The sequence below is a fragment of the Silene latifolia genome, unplaced genomic scaffold (assembly GCF_048544455.1).
Source record: "Silene latifolia isolate original U9 population unplaced genomic scaffold, ASM4854445v1 scaffold_215, whole genome shotgun sequence".
NCBI classification, from domain to species: Eukaryota; Viridiplantae; Streptophyta; class Magnoliopsida; order Caryophyllales; family Caryophyllaceae; genus Silene; species Silene latifolia.
This window is the reverse complement of record NW_027413171.1, coordinates 45,662-64,617: the sequence shown is the minus strand read 5'-3', so window position 1 is coordinate 64,617 and position 18,956 is coordinate 45,662. Positions and strand designations below refer to the sequence as shown.

Here is an 18,956-nt window from a genome sequence, read left to right as displayed (position 1 = left end):
CGAAAAATGGAGTCTTTGCAATCGTTCTATAATGGGTCATGTATGACGATCGAGGGACTATTTTGGATGTTGCGACCAATGGCCGATTTCTTTGAGAATATGGGAGAGACTAAGGGGTGGAAGATCATTGATGACTTAGCCACCCATAAAGTCAATATGGGAATTCCAGAGGCAATCAAAGGAGAGCTGCTTTGAATCTTCCTCTGTTCTTTGCACTAGAAGCTCTCACTGCAAGGTTTGACAAATATGAGTTGGGAGGAGCTTCTAAAGGAGGGATGTACCATGTTAATCTTTGTTTCAGACGGTCCTTTCGTGCGTAGAAGATGTGGAGCTGAGGGGCATGTCTCAGAAAATTGTTCTGTCCCCTTTGAGTCTTGCGCTACCTTTCAACATTATAGGCAGACAAACACGTACTATGAGCCGAATGTCCACCCCAACTTGAAGTGGATAGCCAGAATGTCCTGAATCCGACTCAACCTCCACAACAGCAGCAGCAGCAAGCCTATGTGCCTCCACATAAGCAGCCATATCAAAAGCCTCCGTATGTTCCTCAGCAGCAGCAACAATCCCAAAATTCCGAGTTCAACGAGTTGAAGAACTTATTGCTGAAAGAGTCTCAAGCTAGAGAGGCCGGGATGAAGATGCTAGAGAGTCAAATTGCTCAATTGGCTAGCAAGAATACCACTCGAGCTCCGGGACACTTACCGACTCAAACCGACCAAAAAGAGACCCTTAATGCCATCACGTTGAGGAGTGGGTCCACCCTGGAGGGGCCTGCTATGGTCGAGGATGATGCTACAAAAGATGAGGCGAAACCGAGTCAAAACAAAGCTGGAACGAGCAAAGGAAAGAAAAAGGTGTCTACCAGGTATATCAGTCGATCGACTGACATACCCGGTCGATCGACTGAAGTGCGAGTTACAGAAGCTTCTGGTCCTGTTCCACTCAGTCGATCGACTGACATCACTGGTCGATCGACTGAGATCGCTGCTGATAGTGAGATTTTTCGTCCTCCGATGCCCAACAAATTGAGGGATCATTTGTTTGAGAACGCAACGATCCCCGAAAATATTGGGGAAAGACCCGAGTCTTGACGGTGTCCGATCCCGGTTCGACCCAATGACGGTCAATGGTTCCTATTTGAGACGGCCTGAAGAGGGTTCAAGCTTCAACAAGGAGAAAGTAGTGGACTTTCAGCCTAAGTCCACGGATGCCGGCATGCGCGATTTAGAGGAGAGGGCTAAGCTACTTCTTACAGCCCCATATCCGGAAAGACTAGTGCCGACGAAGGAACAAGTATCTTTCAATAAATTTAAAAAATTTATTCGTAGCTTGAATGTACAAGTGCCTTTCCTTGAGTTAGTCAACCAAGTGCTCGCTTACACTAAATTTATGAAACAACTTTTGTCCAAAAAGCGGTCACTTGAAACTGTGCATACTGTCGCACTCACTAAAGAGTCATGTTCTTATCTGACCCACACTGCACCCCACAAACTAGAAGACCCAGAGAGGTTCTCCGTTCCTTGTAGCATAGAAACCTTTTCTATCGAAAAGGCGTTATGTGACTTAGGAGCTAGTATAAGTGTAATGCCCTTGAGTCTTGCTAAGAAGCTGAAACTGACTAGGTTCGCAGTCACCGATATGACAGTACATATGGCTGACCAATCTGTGGTCCAGCCAATAGGAGTTTTAGAGGACATCCCCGTGCAAATAGGGAAGTTTTTCTTCCCTGTTGACTTCGTGGTGCTCGATATGCCCGAAGATGCACACATACCTATCATAATGAGTAGACCATTGCACACTTCTGGTGCAGTTATTGATGTCGGTTCGGGTACTTTGACCTTCAAAGTTGGCAAGCATTCCATTGTTTTTGCCCAACCTTCTAAGAAGAAAGACCCCATGTGGCCTGTAACATGTAATACGGTTTCTGAAAAGAAATCCTACTTTGTGCTTCCTGACATGCCTATCTCTAGTCCCATTCTGTTGTAACCCCTCCACCCCGTTGGGAGCAAATTGGAGGAGAATTTGTCTATTTCGACATTGCGGGAGCTGGTTTGGGAAGGTAGAGCCACATGTTGCTCCAAATGAAGGAGCCGATCATTCAAAGAGGAGGTCTTGGTTGCCTTAGCTATGCCACCGATGAGGAAGTTGATGACGAGCCGGTCAAAGTGAGAAAGTCCGATTTGGATTCTGACGAGTTCGAAGAGATCATTGACTGGGGAGATGATGAAAGTGTTGATCCGTTGAGCCATACGGACGTGGAAGCTAAGAAGGGTGCAGCTGATAAGATAAGGACTATTGAGGCTACCTCTAGTAGCCAGAAGCCAATGAAGTGGACCATACCATGGCCATTCTTGATCAACTATTAGTTGATCAAATGCTTTATCAAACATTTACTTTATTGCTTTTACGACTATTTACCGTATTTTGTGTGCGCGAGACTTCACATTTATTTTTGTTGCTTAGGATTTTTAAGTACTTTAAACTTTGGTTTGGGTTTTGCGCAATTTTGGGCGCGTATTATTGTGCATTTGCAGGTTTTTAGACCTCATTAGCTCAAGTAATTGAGCAAATACGAAGAAATCTGAAGTACAGCAGTATTTTCAGTCGATCGACTGGGCTATATAGTCGATCGACGTCTGCAGTTCCCCGGAGAGCTACTGTTCCTTTCACCTCGGTCGATCGACTGAGTGATGTGGTCGATCGACCGACCTGCATCTTTGACTGTTTACGACCTCTCTCCTGCTATGTTTGGTCGATTTGCGGAATTAAGGGAGTTTTCTACTCCACTTTATCTTCCGTCACTATTTATTTCTTCTATTTTTCTCAATTTTGCACATAATACCGCTTCATCATTGCTTTCTCGATTTATGCGTGGTACTTTGTTTGTCTTTTCAGGTACTTATTAGTAGCATCACTTTGAGCTCATCTCTTTGAAACCTCCTAGCTCACGCTGGTTTGGGGAGGTTTCCTTTCTTTGCGCTTAAAAGTCTTGTGAGTTTCTAAGTCTTTACTTCATGTTTTATTTATTTAATTTTCTCGCAAATTCCCGTTTATCTTTTCTTCATTACATGATTTTGCACAATGGGGACATTGTGCGATTTGGTTTGGGGAAGGGTTTTGCGTCGCATATCATTTGCTTGCATTCACGTTTACATTCTGTTTTGCATTGTTTATTTCATTTCATATATATATATATATACGAAAAATTTGAAAAAAATTTGAAAAAATTTCATCAGATTTCAAAAAATGCATGTTTATTCTAGCATATAGGTTGAGTCGGAACGGTAGTATTTCAAGGATGATATTGCATTTGTTTATGCCTAAGCATTGCTAATTGACATATTATTAGTAGAATCATATATGCATAGTCTACGAGTTTTCGTTAATTTACTTGCTGGATTTGAAACTTCACTTAGATTTTTTGGCAAACTACTTATATATTCTGAGTTATTAGAGCCTATAACTGGTGACATCTATGACCGGTTTATTTAGGAATGTGAGTAGTACTCCTTATGAGACATGTTACATAATTGTGCATAAATATGAACTTAATCTGCTTAATACCTGTATGCATTCGGTTTGTGGTTTGTTGACACATGTGGTAGAGGTTTCCCTTTATTCGTTTTGCCCATAAGCTTCACACTGCCAGAAATAGCCTTTTTGTCCCATTACTACATCCTACATTTAGCCTGTCCTTTGTCAAGCTAGTAGTCTTAGTTATTGAGATTGTTACTTCGTTTTTGGTGGCATATGCTCTTATTGAGATTTAGTTGGATAAAAAGAATGAAGGAGGAAAATGAAAGAAAGGAAAAAAAAAAGAACTGAAAAAGTTGAAAAAAAAAGAAAAGAAAAATGATTCGAGAAAGAGAAAAAGAGGTTTTGTACTGTTCAAAGCAGTCGATCGACTGCCAATTCTGGTCGATCGACTGGAGTTCGAAAGAAAAAAGAAAGAATCAATTCGCATAATTCAAACCTTTATCTTATGGCGATTTTTGCACCCATGTATTATTCATATCTTATGGGGAGTTAGTTGATTACTTTCATACTGGAGACTGTGAGATTTGTGCTTGCTACAGCACCGTTTCATTTGATTTTGAGCAAGAAGTTGGATGTTGCCATATGGTTCCGTTTGGGTACTAGCTTGATCACCTGTACCTCCACTTTTCCATATATGTTTTGCCTCTTCTTACCCATACCTCACATATCCCATATATACCTCGGCATGTGTCATGGTCATTTGTTGGTTGGAATGCATATGTACGGTCATAGAGATTACTTTCATATTATACTGCAGGCATGTTCTTATAGGTCGTAGTTAGGTGAGAGTCACTACAAAATGAATTCTTTCGATCTTACATATATGCACCTGTGCTTATGAGTGATTTGAGAGACCCGTGAGAGTCCGATTTGATAAGTCTCTATAGTTGACGGTTTAACAGTTTTTAACGACCTTATAACTCGTTTGCATGATTCGCATTACTAATTGATTGATAGTTATTGCATTAAATTGGTTTAGGCTTTACATATTGTAATTCGCTCTGAAATTGAACTCGTTCCATTAGGTCGTTAGATCGAGTCTAGTTCTTGCTTGGGGACAAGCAAGGGTTTGGTTTGGGGAAGTTTGATGCGTGTCTTTTATATGATGTTTTACATCCTATTTTCCACGCATTTCAGAGCTCATTTGTGTAGTTTAAGCTACCATTTCCCCTATTTCCGTCTACTTTCGTGTTTTTGTACATTATTGCAGAAATGTGAAGAATTCAACATAAATTGAGCTAAATCCGTCCCCGAGTGTCTTGCATTGCATTTGACGTGAAGCATTCGCTTAAGGAACGAGCTTGGTGCGCAATTCAAGGCCCAAAAGACAAATACACGAGAAATTGGAAGTCAAGTGTCAGCTACTTCAGTCGATCGACCACTGCCTTCAGTCGATCGACCGACTTGCGGGTTCCAGAAGCTACTGTACACTGCTACTCAGTCGATCGACTGCCACCCTTAGTCGATCGACCAAGCCGCTATCCCAGACGAGAATTAAAAGATCGAGGAAACGCAAGCCCATTGTGTTTAGGTTTTGATAATAAGTGTTACGTATATTCCTATATAACGTAACCTAGTTTACAGGGATACTCATTCAGAAATTTACCTAGTTTTACATTCAGTTCTTTAGACAATAATTAGGGTTTAGAATATTGGTTTGCATCAGATTTTCATTCGTACTTCTAATCATTCCTCTGTAATTTCGGTATTCTTCTGCTAATAATTCAGTTTGCTTTATTATCGTTTTGTAGGATAGAATTGCTAGTTAGTTTCCCAAAACCGATTCATCGTTTATGTTAATTGTTTGTTCTATTATTTTAAGCATGAATTCTTCTGTCTATTTTATTGGTTTTATTGTTGTTATCACCCTTAGTATGAGTAGCTAAATAGTTTGTGCTAGGATGTAGGGGAATTATAGTATAGGCGGCAATAGGATGAATACGGCTGAATCGCGTGTCGGTCGATCGACACATACTTGGTCGATCGATCCCGACCACGTGAGGTTTACCCTCGTTTTAATTGATTTAAATGTTGTGTTTGACGAATCGAATGCATGCGACTAGTTGAATACTTAATATTTGACTGACCCATTAGATCGAAAGATAGGGACAGTTGTTAGATCACCAATTAAAATGACTAAACTATCTTTGAGAGATCGAAAGATAGGTAAAGTTTAGACCGTTAGTCACTTTTCGGACGAAAGTTAGTATTAGTGATATTAGGGACTTATAAGCGAGATCGAAAGATGCTTTGTTTTGTTAAGAGTGGACCGAGAGGGCCTCTTTATTTCCCGCCTCATGTGTTTGATTTAGACCTGTTTAGTATGCTGCCGCCGAAACTATAGTGAACCGACCATCCTAGTACCCCTTCTCTATCTGTTTTAACTGTTTATTTAGTTTATTATCTTTTATTGCTATTAGTATAGACCAAATCAAATCAACCCCCACCTTCGTTACCTTAGACTAAATTAGACAATTAGAAACTACATTCGCCTCCTTGTGGTTCGACCCTGTTACCACTAGCCTAGGTTAGTTTTAATAGGAAATTATAAATCTTATTTTTGGTACTCACAACGACGGGGTATCATGGATCTCGGCATTATCCGCATATTGCTTAGAAAACTCGATCGCGGCATCTTCCCAAGTAGCGACCTTCTTGTGTTCCAAGGAATAGAACCATTGCTTCGGGATGGTGTCAAGAGATGAAGGAAAGATCCTTAAGAACATCTCGGGTTTGATGCCTTTGATAGACATGTAGTCTTTGAAGGCACAGATGTGGTTCAAAGGGTTTTCGTGCCCCTTGAATTTAGGGATATCCGTCATATTGAAGTTGGTTGGCAATTTGGAATTGACGGCCTCGTACCTGCGGTTGTTCTCACTATAAATATCATCCCCTTTAAGGTACATCAATTGCTCCTCTAAGTATTGGAGTCTTTTCTCGGCTACGGTTAGTCCCATGGTAGGGTTTTCATCCCTGGATTCATCCGCGGAGTCACCTATTACATCACTTTCATGAGGAGGCAACCTCCCCTCTATGGCATAGATCCGGCCCTCGATGATCTCAAGGCGATCATGGACTTGGTCTTGGGTAACTTGGATTTGGGCTAGCGCGGCTAGGATTCGATCATTACCATCTTGAAGTTGGTGGAGGTTTGTTTCGCTGGATCCAGGCATCTTGAAAACTGGATAAGAGATCGATGACAAATCAAAACACGATCGACCATTCTAACACACTTGCTAAAAGAAGAAATGTTTTTACTCGTGAAGTGGGTGTGTGCCACTTGTGTTGAGTGAGCTTTGAAGAAAGATAAGGATTTTGAAAATGTGTATCCTAGTCAACTATAGTGTAGTTGTAGGAGTGGACTCGAAGTGAGGTTTTGAAATGGGCTTGTGACCCGGACTTTGACTCAACAAATGGACAGAGTTTTGACTGGGCTTTGTGCTAATCGATGGCCGATTTCGAAATATTCATTTAAAAAAAGGGGTTTTGATTTTTGCAAAATCGTCATGGTTTTGTTTAGAAATGGTGATCACATAAGGTACAAACATTCATACAAGCATTATAACGGGATGCTGAGTGCATTTAAAAGGGTTTTGGTTTAAAGGGTGGGTTGCCATACCGAACCATCAAACCCGAAGTCTGTGGAGAGGCTCGTACCAAACAAGAGTAAGGCCGATTCCTAGTCCATTTCCTCAAGTAGTGAAGGCCCTTGATACAAACAAGAGTAAGTACCATGGTATGGATAACGTCAATCGCTATCCATCCTTAGGCCCAAATAAGAATTAGGACCGTTTAGACGGGACGATTGGTCGAATGGATTGGGTTGGGCCTAGGAAGGCCGAATAAAACGGTCTAGGACGACCGAGTTATGAAAACCGACAATTGTCTTGTAAAAACTATTCCCTAACCTTGTTCAAGTTTCACCCTTGGCTACACGTAAGTGTATTATCCCCAGTGAGTCGCCAAACCGTGGACGGCGGGGGCCACGGGGGCGCTTGGGAGGAAGAGAACAAGCGTTTGCATTTTTTGTTGGAGTCGCCACCAATTTTTATGGGAAATTAGAACCGTTCGAATACCTCGTGCCATGTCTAGACACAAAGTAAAGACATGAACACTAAGCAATCATTACCCTTAGCATTCTATGTCTAGAATGACTCTCGTGGATGCCAATGAACACGGGTGTTCACGGAGATCTGGAGTAAGGGGTGAGGGTACGTATTAGGAAGCTCTTTTGATCGAACACCTAATCCCGCCCGCCTCGATAGCGGCCTCTACTAATGATTAGGGACATCATCTATACTCAATATATTGTCGATTATATGCATGCAATGCAACATCCAAGTTTTAATCCTAACATGTGAAGATTAGACTAGGTCGGTGGACAATTAGTTTAGCATACAATTGGGTCGAAGTTGGATTTAAGGCTCAATTACATGTGAAAACATACAAGTAATACAAGAAATATGACAAATACAATAAAATTACAATAAAGAAAATTACAATAATTACAATGGATTAGGCGATTTATGTCGAAAATACCTTTAAAACGGATAATTTGAGAAAACGAATAAAGGAATGAATTAACGAACAAAACAGAAGGTGATAATACAAATAATAGTCAATAATACGTAAGCTAATTAACATAGTCAAGGCAAAAGAGTTCGGAGACGAAATTCAACCGGAACAGTATGAATGAGCTGCGTCCCTTGGAATAAGGCGCAAAGATTCTTTGTCTCTGTTCTGACTTTGAGTTCTGGCTGGGAAGCCGAAATTGCGTGCTGTTAATACTCGTCGGTAAATTTAATGATTGATTAAATTATTTACTCGGATGAAAGTGATTAATAGGTTATTTACATGTGATTAATGGTCATAAAAGCAATAAAACATGGATGAGACGGATGCAAACGAATTAATTACATGAAAGAATGATTGATTGGTGACATGAGTGAACAAAATAGACTAAAAAAGATGAATTGACGACAAACATGCGATGAATATGACAAAAGACAGATGGAAATATATCAAAGAAGTGAATTACAGAAATCCAATATGAACAAATCGAATTTCTACAATCCGGATTGAGTTTAATGACGAAAAACCCGCAAATATGAGATTATAAGGGATTTAAGTCGAATTTAAAGATGAATTAAAACATATTAATGATGAATGATATACATGTGAAATTATTATGTTATATGATATCAGAGAATTAAAGAACAAACGAAACAAATAAAAAAGGAAACGAATTATAGAGGACGAAGGAAGAAGAAAGGAAGCGAGAATGCGCGGCCCTCACGAAGAGGCGCGCGAGAATCGCGCTCCTTCAAGAGGCGCGGCGATTCTTGCTGCGTCCTTTCTCGACGGTCAGTCTTCTGGAAATCCGTAAAAAGAGGTTTTAAAGCACGGTTTTAGAAATCGGTTTTAACAAGGTGTTTTCGACATAAACTTTACATTGATGATTATAAAAAATAAAATACAATAAATAAAGAAGGATTTACACCCTCAGACTTACATGTTTGACGAAACGAGATGAACTAAGATATCGATTAGTGATGCTCGACGTGAATGTAAAGAAAGTGCTCTCGTAAGAGGAAAACGATTAGATTAATTAAGTTGATTATTGTGGAGTTGGTCAAATTGGTCGGTCATGCAAACGAGGCTGGTACTCAGAAGGATCCGAGCTTACGTGGTCGAATGTTCAAGCACGTAGACGCCAAAAAGTAAGAACAAAGGTCTAGAATGCAAAGGTAGAAGAGAAGGGCGGACACTCGCGTGAGAAATATGAGGAGCGAAGGCTCCTATTTATACTAATCACGTGAAGGAATTAGGGTTTCGGAGAGTCTTTGGAAGTGAATCTCGGAAAGATATGAAAAAGATACGAAAATTACGCAGAAAAGGACCTGGGAAGAGGCGCAGCAGCCACTGCGTCTCTTGGAAGAGGCGCAGCACCTGCTGCGTCTGTTCCCAAGTGGTTTCCTCCTGCGGAAGAAAGATTTCCGTGTTTAAGTTATGGTAGGACGGAATAATTTGGTTTTCCTTAATATTTTATGTGAATATTACGGGAAATTGTATACCAAAGGATAAAGATTATGAAATATTTATAAAATATGGAATAGAAATATTCTGACTCGGGATTTAACGGTTATCAGAAAATGATGACGGTTTTAGGCCCGGACTCCAAATGTACTCTAATTACTGTCAAAACGACCGTATCGGCACGTAGATGACAACTAAGAGGTAGACATTAGTATTTGAGCAATCACTTGACGATAAACTTATGAACTGTCACAAATCATTCCGCGTAGCAAACATGCGGCCCAATCATCACCGGGTGGTTTGCGGGAGGTGTAGAAATGAGGTATCTACAATCCGGCGTCAAGACCGCTACCCGACTCAAGCATCCCATCCCTAAGGTGTAATCACCCACAAAGGCCTCAAGGAGGTGAACCATGGTGAAGGAGGAGTGAAATGACGACATTTAGGTTTAGGAAGAAAGGTAGGGAAATGATTTATATTTCACGACTTACGATTTATAATTCCCCGCCGCAAACCCGTTACTCGATCGAGTGACGAACTTACTCGATCGAGTGATACCTACTCGATCGAGCTCCCAAGGTACTCAATCGAGTAGCCTCAGCTAGATCAAGTAACACACATCCCAAGACTCACGTCGTCACAAGTCATCACTCTTAAGGTTTCCGAAGGTTAAAGCAGGTGTCTAAGGTCGGTCAACGGGTCCCTAAAAGGACGGGTATTACAATTAGTGGAAAAACATTATTTTAGAAATACACTAAAAATAACTACGGACATAATATTACCAACATCTCCTATTTTTGTATTTTTAAAAAACTTAAAAAAAATGTTATGCGAAATAACTAATGACAAAAGTATTGAACATTTATTTTATTTTTTGGATATAGGGATTTGTTTCTTTAATCTGTTGAGGACTGAAACGTAGTTGCGGAGCTGGATCATTTTTTATTTATGAAAGCAGCTCTATAACGAAGTACTGGTCCCTGACTTTAGTAAGAGCTTCGTCTACAACTGATCTTCGTTCCTAAAAGGCGTACACAAAAAACGTAAAAAGTTAGGTTGTAACAAATAGTAATTAGTAAATAGTAAAATATAAGTTTAAAAAAAGGGTACACAATACCTCTTATGTTAAAGCTACAAGCTCAGTGATAGTTCTTCCAAGAACGTTTTCTGCTAGAGAATCGAACGGCGAGATGCGAGTTTCTCCGGTGTTGTCGATAAATATTATTTTTAGAGAACATCTATTGCAAATGTTATTATGAACAATGTCAAGCAGGTTATATAGAAAAAAAGATTAACTGTTATGAAAATATATGGTCTGGCTCACTTACGTAGATTGAGAAATGCCATAATGAGTAGTTTGACTGCTACACACCCAAGCTTGCGCGTTTCGATTAATCGTAGATTTCTTACACTTATTGCAGGAACTATATAGAAAAGTATCAGGATTTGTGATAGATTTTATTTTTCCTTCTATTAGTATAATTTTGTCTACCTGAAAAATTGTTGTAAAGAAAATTATTGTCAATATGTGTGAATGACATAGTCTTACAAGTGTAAAATATTTATATTTATTCAAAAGAAAGCGAGTCTCTCTCTATAGCTCCCAAAAAACCCCCAAATAAAAACCTAATCTGCTCCACCACCTCCAGCCGCCACCTCCTACTGCTTGCGCTCCTCTATCGATCGGCCGTCCGCCGGAGATGAGATGGGCTCTTTGCTCATCTCAGGTGAAATAATTCCCCCACTTTCGCGGTTTCGCCTTTCCGGGGATAAGTTTCTCCGAGTTTACAGCTATGGAGGTTGTGTAATGCGATTCCATTCTCGTCTCACATTGTTTGTCTTTGGCCGTCTTGTTTTAGCAGCTGCCTTGTTGAAGCACCTTTATTGAAGCACCACCTGTATCAGTTTCAGTCAGATTCCCGTCCCATCGATCCATCGTCCTATCATCGAAAACTGTGTGAGCAACTTAGGGGTGATCCCCCCACTCCCCCTACCCCTGGTATGGCCTATTTATTGTGATTTTGAACGGTGTTGATGAGCAGAGATCATCCCTTGTTTACGGAGTTTATGGTTTTACGGTCGTTGATATGGAGCTGTTCTTTGTGGTTTTGATTTGGGTCGGTTATGGTGTTTCCCCCTCTCCCCACCTTTCGGACCCTTTTACTTTGTCACTTGTGTCTGTGTCGTCTTTATGATTGGCCTTGTTGCTCCCTTACCATTTTAACTTAGTAAAGAAAAAGTAATGAAAAAGTAATGGACATACCATGAAACCCATTTTTCTTTACTATGTTAAAATGGGTATCATTCGTCTTTATCTGAAACAAAGTGTAAAGTAAAATTAGTTGATCCTATTTTTCGTTCCTTTGGGTTCACTCAGAGTTTTGGTGTAGATGCTCATGAAACAAAAGGAGGTCTCTGGTTTGGTTTTAGGTCTGATGCTCAGTTTGAGTGTATTTTTGCTTGTCCAAACTTCATTATCATCAAAGTCATGCAATGCAAAGATAGCTTTTGGTATTTGTGTCTTACTTATGGCGAACCAGTCACTCATAAGCGAGAAGTCGTTTGGAATGATCTCAGTCAATGGATCCGATCTTTTGAAAACCCTTTCCTTCTTATAGGGGACTTTAACCAAGTTGACTATCAAGAAGATAAATGGGGAGGTAATAAAGGTAGGATCCCAGGAGCTTCATCTTTTAATAAATGGAAAGCTCAACATTCTTTTATGGATATTCTTTTTAAGGGGTCAAGATTTACATGGTGTAACAAGAGGGAAGATCATAGTATAGTATTGGAATGACTTGATAAGGGCTACGGATCCTGAGATTGGAATGATATTTTTCCAAATTCTGGTATCACTCACCTTCCTATTCAAGTTTCAGACCATGCACCTATTATTTTTGAAACGGATTTACTTACTTGTAAAGATAGAAGACCTTACGAGAATGGAGGCCTGGAATGCGGACTACGAGTGTGTATTTGCTTGGTACATAACGAATGGTGCATCCCCTGTCCCCGGGCTCTATTACGGTCATAATGATTCGGAAATTTTCTAGGACTAGAAATTGTATGCGTCTCTGGTTTATTTCTAAGAGAAGAGAGTGGAATAAGAAATAGAGTAATTTTGATTACACTTTAGAAAAAGGTTTGCATGAAATCGAGACAATGGGAGTGACCCGGACTTTCACTAACGCGTATGCTAGTCAAGTGGAGTATGCTAAGGTCTCGGCTAAATATTGGAAACAAATGCAAGATTAAATGGAATATAGAGGGAGATACATGCTCCAAGTACTTCTTTAATTGGGTTAAGGGTAGAGTCAGGGAATTATATTCTTTGGGATTAAAATGGATAACGGGAGTGGAATTTTGACACCGGGACATTATGGGATTATTTTTCCAATTCTACTCTGTCCATTTTTAAGGAAGGAGTGAATGAGGTCTCATTTGATGAGTACTTCCCTTATGTTAAGAATTTGTTCACTTTGTCATAAAGGGTTCCTTTCTCCTAAGACAGTGATGCTATTGGCAACCATTTCACTCCTAAGGAGGTTCGCACGCAGCGATGTTTCAGCCCGCCCGTTAAAATCTCCCGGACCGGCGTATTCTGCTATTTTCTTCCATAAATGTTGGTACTTCATCAAGCATGATGTTATTGGGACAGTCTTAGCTATTCTGAATGGTAATAGTTCACCAGAATTCCTGAATAAGACCTTCTTATTCCTAAGTCTAGTGCCCCTGAAACGGTTGATAACTTCCGCCCTATTAGTTTGTGCAATGTTATAATGAAAATTATTACAAGGTGTATCACTAATCGATTGAAGAAGTTCATGGGAAAACTAGTGGGCGACTTTTAAAATGCGTTTGTTCCCGGGAGGAATATTGGTGATAATATTTTAATTACTAATGAAATTTTACAAAAAAATTCATCTTCTAAAAATGGCAGGGTAGGTAGAATGGCGTTTAAAGCGGACATGAGCAAAGCTTATGACCGGTTAGACTGGAATTTTATTAGAAGTACGCTGGTTTTGATGGGATTTCCCTGCAACTTCATTCAACTGATTATGAAGTGTATCACAATGGTGTCCTATGAAATATTGGTTAATGGTGTTCCCTCTAGGCGTATCCACCCGAGTTGCAGACTTCGTCAGGGCGATCCACTTTCCCCATATACTTTTGTTCTGTGCACTGAAATTCTCTCGTTAAACATTCTGCGTATGGAGAATGACGGGCTTATACAAGGAATTAAGGCTAGCAGGAAGAATATCCCTATCTCTCATATGCTCTTCGCGGATGATTCTATGTTTTTTATAGAAGGCAATTCTAAGAGTTACGTTAACCTGGACAAAGTTATTAAGGAGTACTGTCATGCATCGGGTCAGGTAATTAATGATAATAAATCTTCTATGACACTAAGCTCGTGCTCTAGTCTTTCCTTTGCTCGAAAATGTTTGAAAACCTTCAATATACCGTGTGGCACTAATATGGGTTCCTACTTGGGTATTCCTACTGATGTGGGTCTCTCAGGGTGTAATAAAAGTAAAAGAGAAATTTTTGAGTTTATCATTGAGAAGGTTAGGAAGCGATTATCATCATGGAATTGTGTTCTTCTATCGTCGGCTAATAGATTGGCTTTGATTTCTTCTGTCTTGTCTTCCCTTTCTATTTACTTTCTATTGGTATTTAAAATACCGATAAGTGTGAAAAAAATATTAGATGCTATATTGTCACATTTTTTGTGGGCGGGTCAAAAGAAATCTCCTTCTATTAGTTGGTGTAGTCGGCTATTCCTAAGCCAACCTAAAGGGAATGGTGGTCTGGGTATTAGACGTATGAAAGAGTTTAATCAAGCTCTCTTAGCAAAGATTGGATAGAGAATGATCACCCACCCAGATTCTATTCTTAGTAAGTCTATTGGTACTAAATATGGCCTAAGGTGGCCAGATGACGGTCTGCTGTTTAATAATGGTAAGAGTAATTCTTCGTGGGGATGGAAAGGTATTGCTTGGGGCCTTCAACTCATTAAACCTCTTTTAGCTTGGAACATCTCTCCATCTTCTGATCTTAGTGTTTGGAACACTAAATGGGTTAATGGAAGGGTGCCGAAACCACGATGTTTAGAGCTTCTTACCGATCCCCCTAATTTGAGTAACTTGAGAATCAAAAACATTATTTATAACAATAGCTGTTGGGACCGTAGATTAATGTCTATGTTTTTTGATGAGACCTCTGTGAAAGACATTCTTGCTATTCCGATTCGATGCTCTGAAGGCAGTGATAACATCTTTTGGTCGGCTTCTTCGTCTGGAAATTACTCAGTTAAGATTGGCTACCAAATTGCACTAAAAAACTCGTGGAATACTTCAGCTACACCGAAGGACCTTTCAAGAGTTCCAGCTGCGTGTATGGGTGTCTTTCAGAAAATCCTATGGAATCTACCAGGACCGAAAAGCTGGATCATTATTATTTGGAAAACTATCACTGAATCATTGTCTTGTGGGGAAGGTTCTTAAAGAGGGGTTTTGATGGCCCATTTACTTGTGTGCTTTGTGATTCACAAGAAACAGAAACGCCTGATCATCTTTTCCGTGATTGTTCATTTGTTAGTAGAGTTTGGGCTGGAAGTGTTTTGGGGATCCGGCCTCAATCAGGGGATAATTTGAACCTCCAGTCTTGGGTTTGCAATTGGCTTTCTGTTCTTTTTAAGACTGATAATAAACAAGAGGCTTGTCTTTCCTTTTTGTGTACTATTTGGACTATCTGGGTGGTAAGGTGTAGAAAGGTCTTTGATAATTCTGAGTGTTCCCCTATTGGTGCTATCTTACTATACCAAGATTCTCTTAAATGGGCTCTTTTGGCTGATGATAAGAAATCAGGGTCCATAACTTTCCAAACACCTTTGGAGGAAGACTTGACTAACCCTAGGAATGGAGTTCTCTTTCCTTTGATCCAGGGTTCTTTTAACTGCTCACTGTCTCATATTTATGTGGATGATGCATGGTCAAAAGAGCTTGTTGCTGGTTTGGGTGGGTGTATCTGTTGGGGCTGGTGTCCTTTACAGTTAGTGCAAGGACTTATAAATCTCTAAAAGGATCAAAGGGTATACTTTTGTAACATAATCAGTTGGTCCACGTTTATCAATAACGGTTGGCTTGCTAGATAAGTTTGACGTTATTGTCATACAGATGGCGGTGATCAACTGGTCCCTAAAAGTCACACCTATAGGATACGTTTGAGAGATGTGACGGTATGAAAATACAGTCATTTAGATGCCAAATTTGACTAACCAGTTAGTCTGAGTTATTTGACTAATAATTAGTCAAAATGTGATGTTGAGATATTTTATTTAATACGGATTAAATAATAATGGCTAAGGCGAATTAAGCAGTTAATTCGTAAATTGAATATAAGCGTTTTATATTTAATTAAATGTATATTGAATATAATTATACAATATCGTCTTTGTCGGACATGTATTAATGTTTCAACTAATACGTATTATTAGTTGATGCTTTAATAACCGATAACCGATGACGATTTATAATGAAACCGCGTCATATACATTTAGGAATTTGGAATCGGACCACGAGTTAATATGAAGAGGAAATGAAAAGCCCAAAAGCTTCCCTCTCACTCGGTTTGGCCGAGCCAAACATGAACAAAAGGGAGCCCTCTCCTCTTTGTTAACCTAATGATAATCATTTGCAAAATAATTAGGGTTTTGAGAAAATTGCCTCTCAAAATTCGGATCTCTCATCCAACGAAAACTCACAAAAAACAATCCTCTCAATATTTCAAGGCAATTAGAGGATTCTTTCTAGCACAAGGGCATTTCTCGGACAATCTTGGGTGCATCATTTAGGAGGAGATCTACTTTGATCTCTCATTGCCAATTTGCACTAGGACCGAAGGTTAATTCTTATCTTTATCGTTTCATTGTTGTTTTCGTTTATGACTATAAATCACGTATTAAATTTGCGTTATAATCCTTCAAATTATGGGTTTTATACGGATATTACCCTACAGTATCATGTTTGATAATAAGGTTGTGTCTGAATTCTGTATCAAAGGAAGTGCTGAGAATGCTGAGCAAGCAGAAACTTTGGCAATTGGGGAGGCCTTGAAGTGGGCACTCTCTCACAATATCCTCCATGTTACAATTTTCTCTGATTGTCTACAGGTTCTTGCTCAAGTTCTGAAGTGTTCTCAACTCAAACATTGGATTAGGAATACTGTTGAAGATGTCACTGAATTAGCGGCAAACTTTCACTGCGTTTCTTTTGCTTATGTTCCTAGAATTTGTAATAAAGACGCTCATAGGTTAGCTAAGCGTGCTACTAAATTATAGAACTCTCTTAACCCGATTATCAAAAAAAACAAAAGACCTCTTGGTTTGGCAAAGCGCTAATCGGTACTGGCGTTTGTAAGGTTTCGGTTTCTTGACTCGAGTTTTCTCCAAAAATGTTTGGACGAAAATTATTACTAAGATTTTTCAGAAATTCTTTCTTGTCCGTCGCCCTATAATTAGACAATATTTAGATGTTGTTTGATAATAACATGTACAATAAAGAAAAAATTAATATAACATACCAAATGCGTAGTTCTTTTGCGGCTGGCGCGATACTATCTAATCTTAGAGTTGAAAAACGGGTTGTCTCCCAGCAACCTCCTGGTAATGCGTGCAAATGGTTATTATAGGTTTGTTTATAAACGAACCCAATTTATAGTATGTATACATACCTCTATAATCGGATGCCTTCACACGGGTTATCTGAATAACAGGTAAGGAGTCTATCGCTCTTGCAAATTTTTCAGTAGGCTCTAGAGCAAGCGCACGCCAAGCTGTAATTCTGCATATATAGTAAGCTTAAAAAATATATGCTATTGTTTGTAAAAATATTGTTGTAGGGAAGAATTTATGTGTTAAAGCACTTACTGATGATCGACGATTATTATATCTCTTGCTTCGTTTTCGTCGCCTGTAGCTCTATTTATAGTTTTTCTTAGAGACCGAACAAAAATGGCGACACCAACTAAATCTGTATTGAAGAAAGTAAAAAAAATTAAAGACTTGTCAATAAAGTTTAGAAAACAGTAGGTAAATATAACGACGAAATTACATACCTATTCTATCTCTGCGTTCAAGATTCTCGTCAACAGGAATTTACTGGCACCCAATATGTATTTGTACTTTCAGTCTGACCAAGGTCACTTATATGCAAACCTTTCTGAAAAATCATTTGGTACATCTGATTTCCGTATCTGTGTTTTTCAGGAATTACGTTTACAATTGGATTTTGAATTTCATATTGATGGCCCTCATGTAAAGTATTTTTAAAAGAAGAAATATCCTCTTGAAAGATTGTCGCAGTCATTTCAGTTCCCTATTACACAAGTAAAGTTAAAAAAGTAAATCAGTAAATAAAAACATGTAAGTAATTCTAATTCTTATATATTGTCGTACCTCTGTATCAGTAAACAGTAAATTTTGAAGCGTTTTATCTCCTCGGGTCGATTTTTTGGATGCCTTTATGGATTCAAGAATCAAAACAACAGTAAAGTTTCTACTACGTTCCGTTACTGAGGAAAGCGGTATTGTTGGAGGAGCCATTACAACCTGCAATTTTATAGCAACAATGTCAGAGATGGACATTAGCAATTTTGTCTTAAAGAAAAAGTAAATCATCTGTTTAAACTTTAAACATAAGTAATATACGAAAACCTGATAACTAAATTACTGTATAAATTTGGTTGTGGAGAACAAGGCTAATGTAACGTATTAAATTGTCTTTGTTTTAGAAAAAAAAATTATGTAGTTATTCAAGGAAGGCAACAGAGAACAACATGTAAAAGACAACAAACAATAGCTTATAAAGGTGTATTTTGTATGTCGTTATTAATTGTTCCACAATGGAAAACAGAAACAGGAAACAAATAACATGCATTCAAAATAAAAGTAAAACAGTAAGATGATAACTTAAAAAAATTATGTATAACAACATTAATGTACATTGAAAATAATTTTTTTCTTACATAAACATTTACCTCTATTTCGCCTTATTTAATACTTCGTAACATACAATATTTCTAGTACGTCTCCGTACAATGCGGAAGGATGGCAACCGTTATGTCAGAGCTTTGTCTTGCTCTTGACAAGGCTACATACAATTGACCATGCGAGAAGACTGGTCTAGGAAAATATTTTCCAACTGTACTAAGCGTTTGTCCTTGCGCTTTGTTAATAGTCATTGCGAAACTTAATCGAATCGGAAATTGTTTTCTCCTGAATTGATAAGGAAATTTGTCGGAAGGAGATGGCTGAAGTGAAATTCTTGGTATGAAGACTCTTTTTCCCTTGTGATGTCCCACAACAATTTCGGCGTCAA

General features: G+C 39.0%; 1 protein-coding gene across 1 annotated transcript; it reads left to right on the top strand.

The window, feature by feature from the left end:
• The first annotated feature begins 14,447 nt into the window (after nt 1-14,447).
• LOC141638692 (uncharacterized) lies at nt 14,448-16,918 on the top strand. Its single transcript, XM_074448037.1, has 3 exons — nt 14,448-15,075; nt 15,132-15,596; nt 16,641-16,918. Exons 1-3 carry the CDS (start codon nt 14,448-14,450, stop codon nt 16,916-16,918), a joined length of 1,371 nt encoding a protein of 456 aa, XP_074304138.1.
• Nucleotides 16,919-18,956: the final 2,038 nt, after the last annotated feature.

Bases quoted from the DNA above. Each gene is read 5' to 3' on its own strand.
- LOC141638692 (XM_074448037.1), top strand. From the start codon at position 14,448: ATGATCACCCACCCAGATTCTATTCTTAGTAAGTCTATTGGTACTAAA. The intron at 15,076-15,131 runs GTTCTTAAAGAG...GTGATTCACAAG, and splicing joins ATCATTGTCTTGTGGGGAAG to AAACAGAAACGCCTGATCAT. The intron at 15,597-16,640 runs GTGGGTGTATCT...TCTGTATCAAAG, and splicing joins AGAGCTTGTTGCTGGTTTGG to GAAGTGCTGAGAATGCTGAG.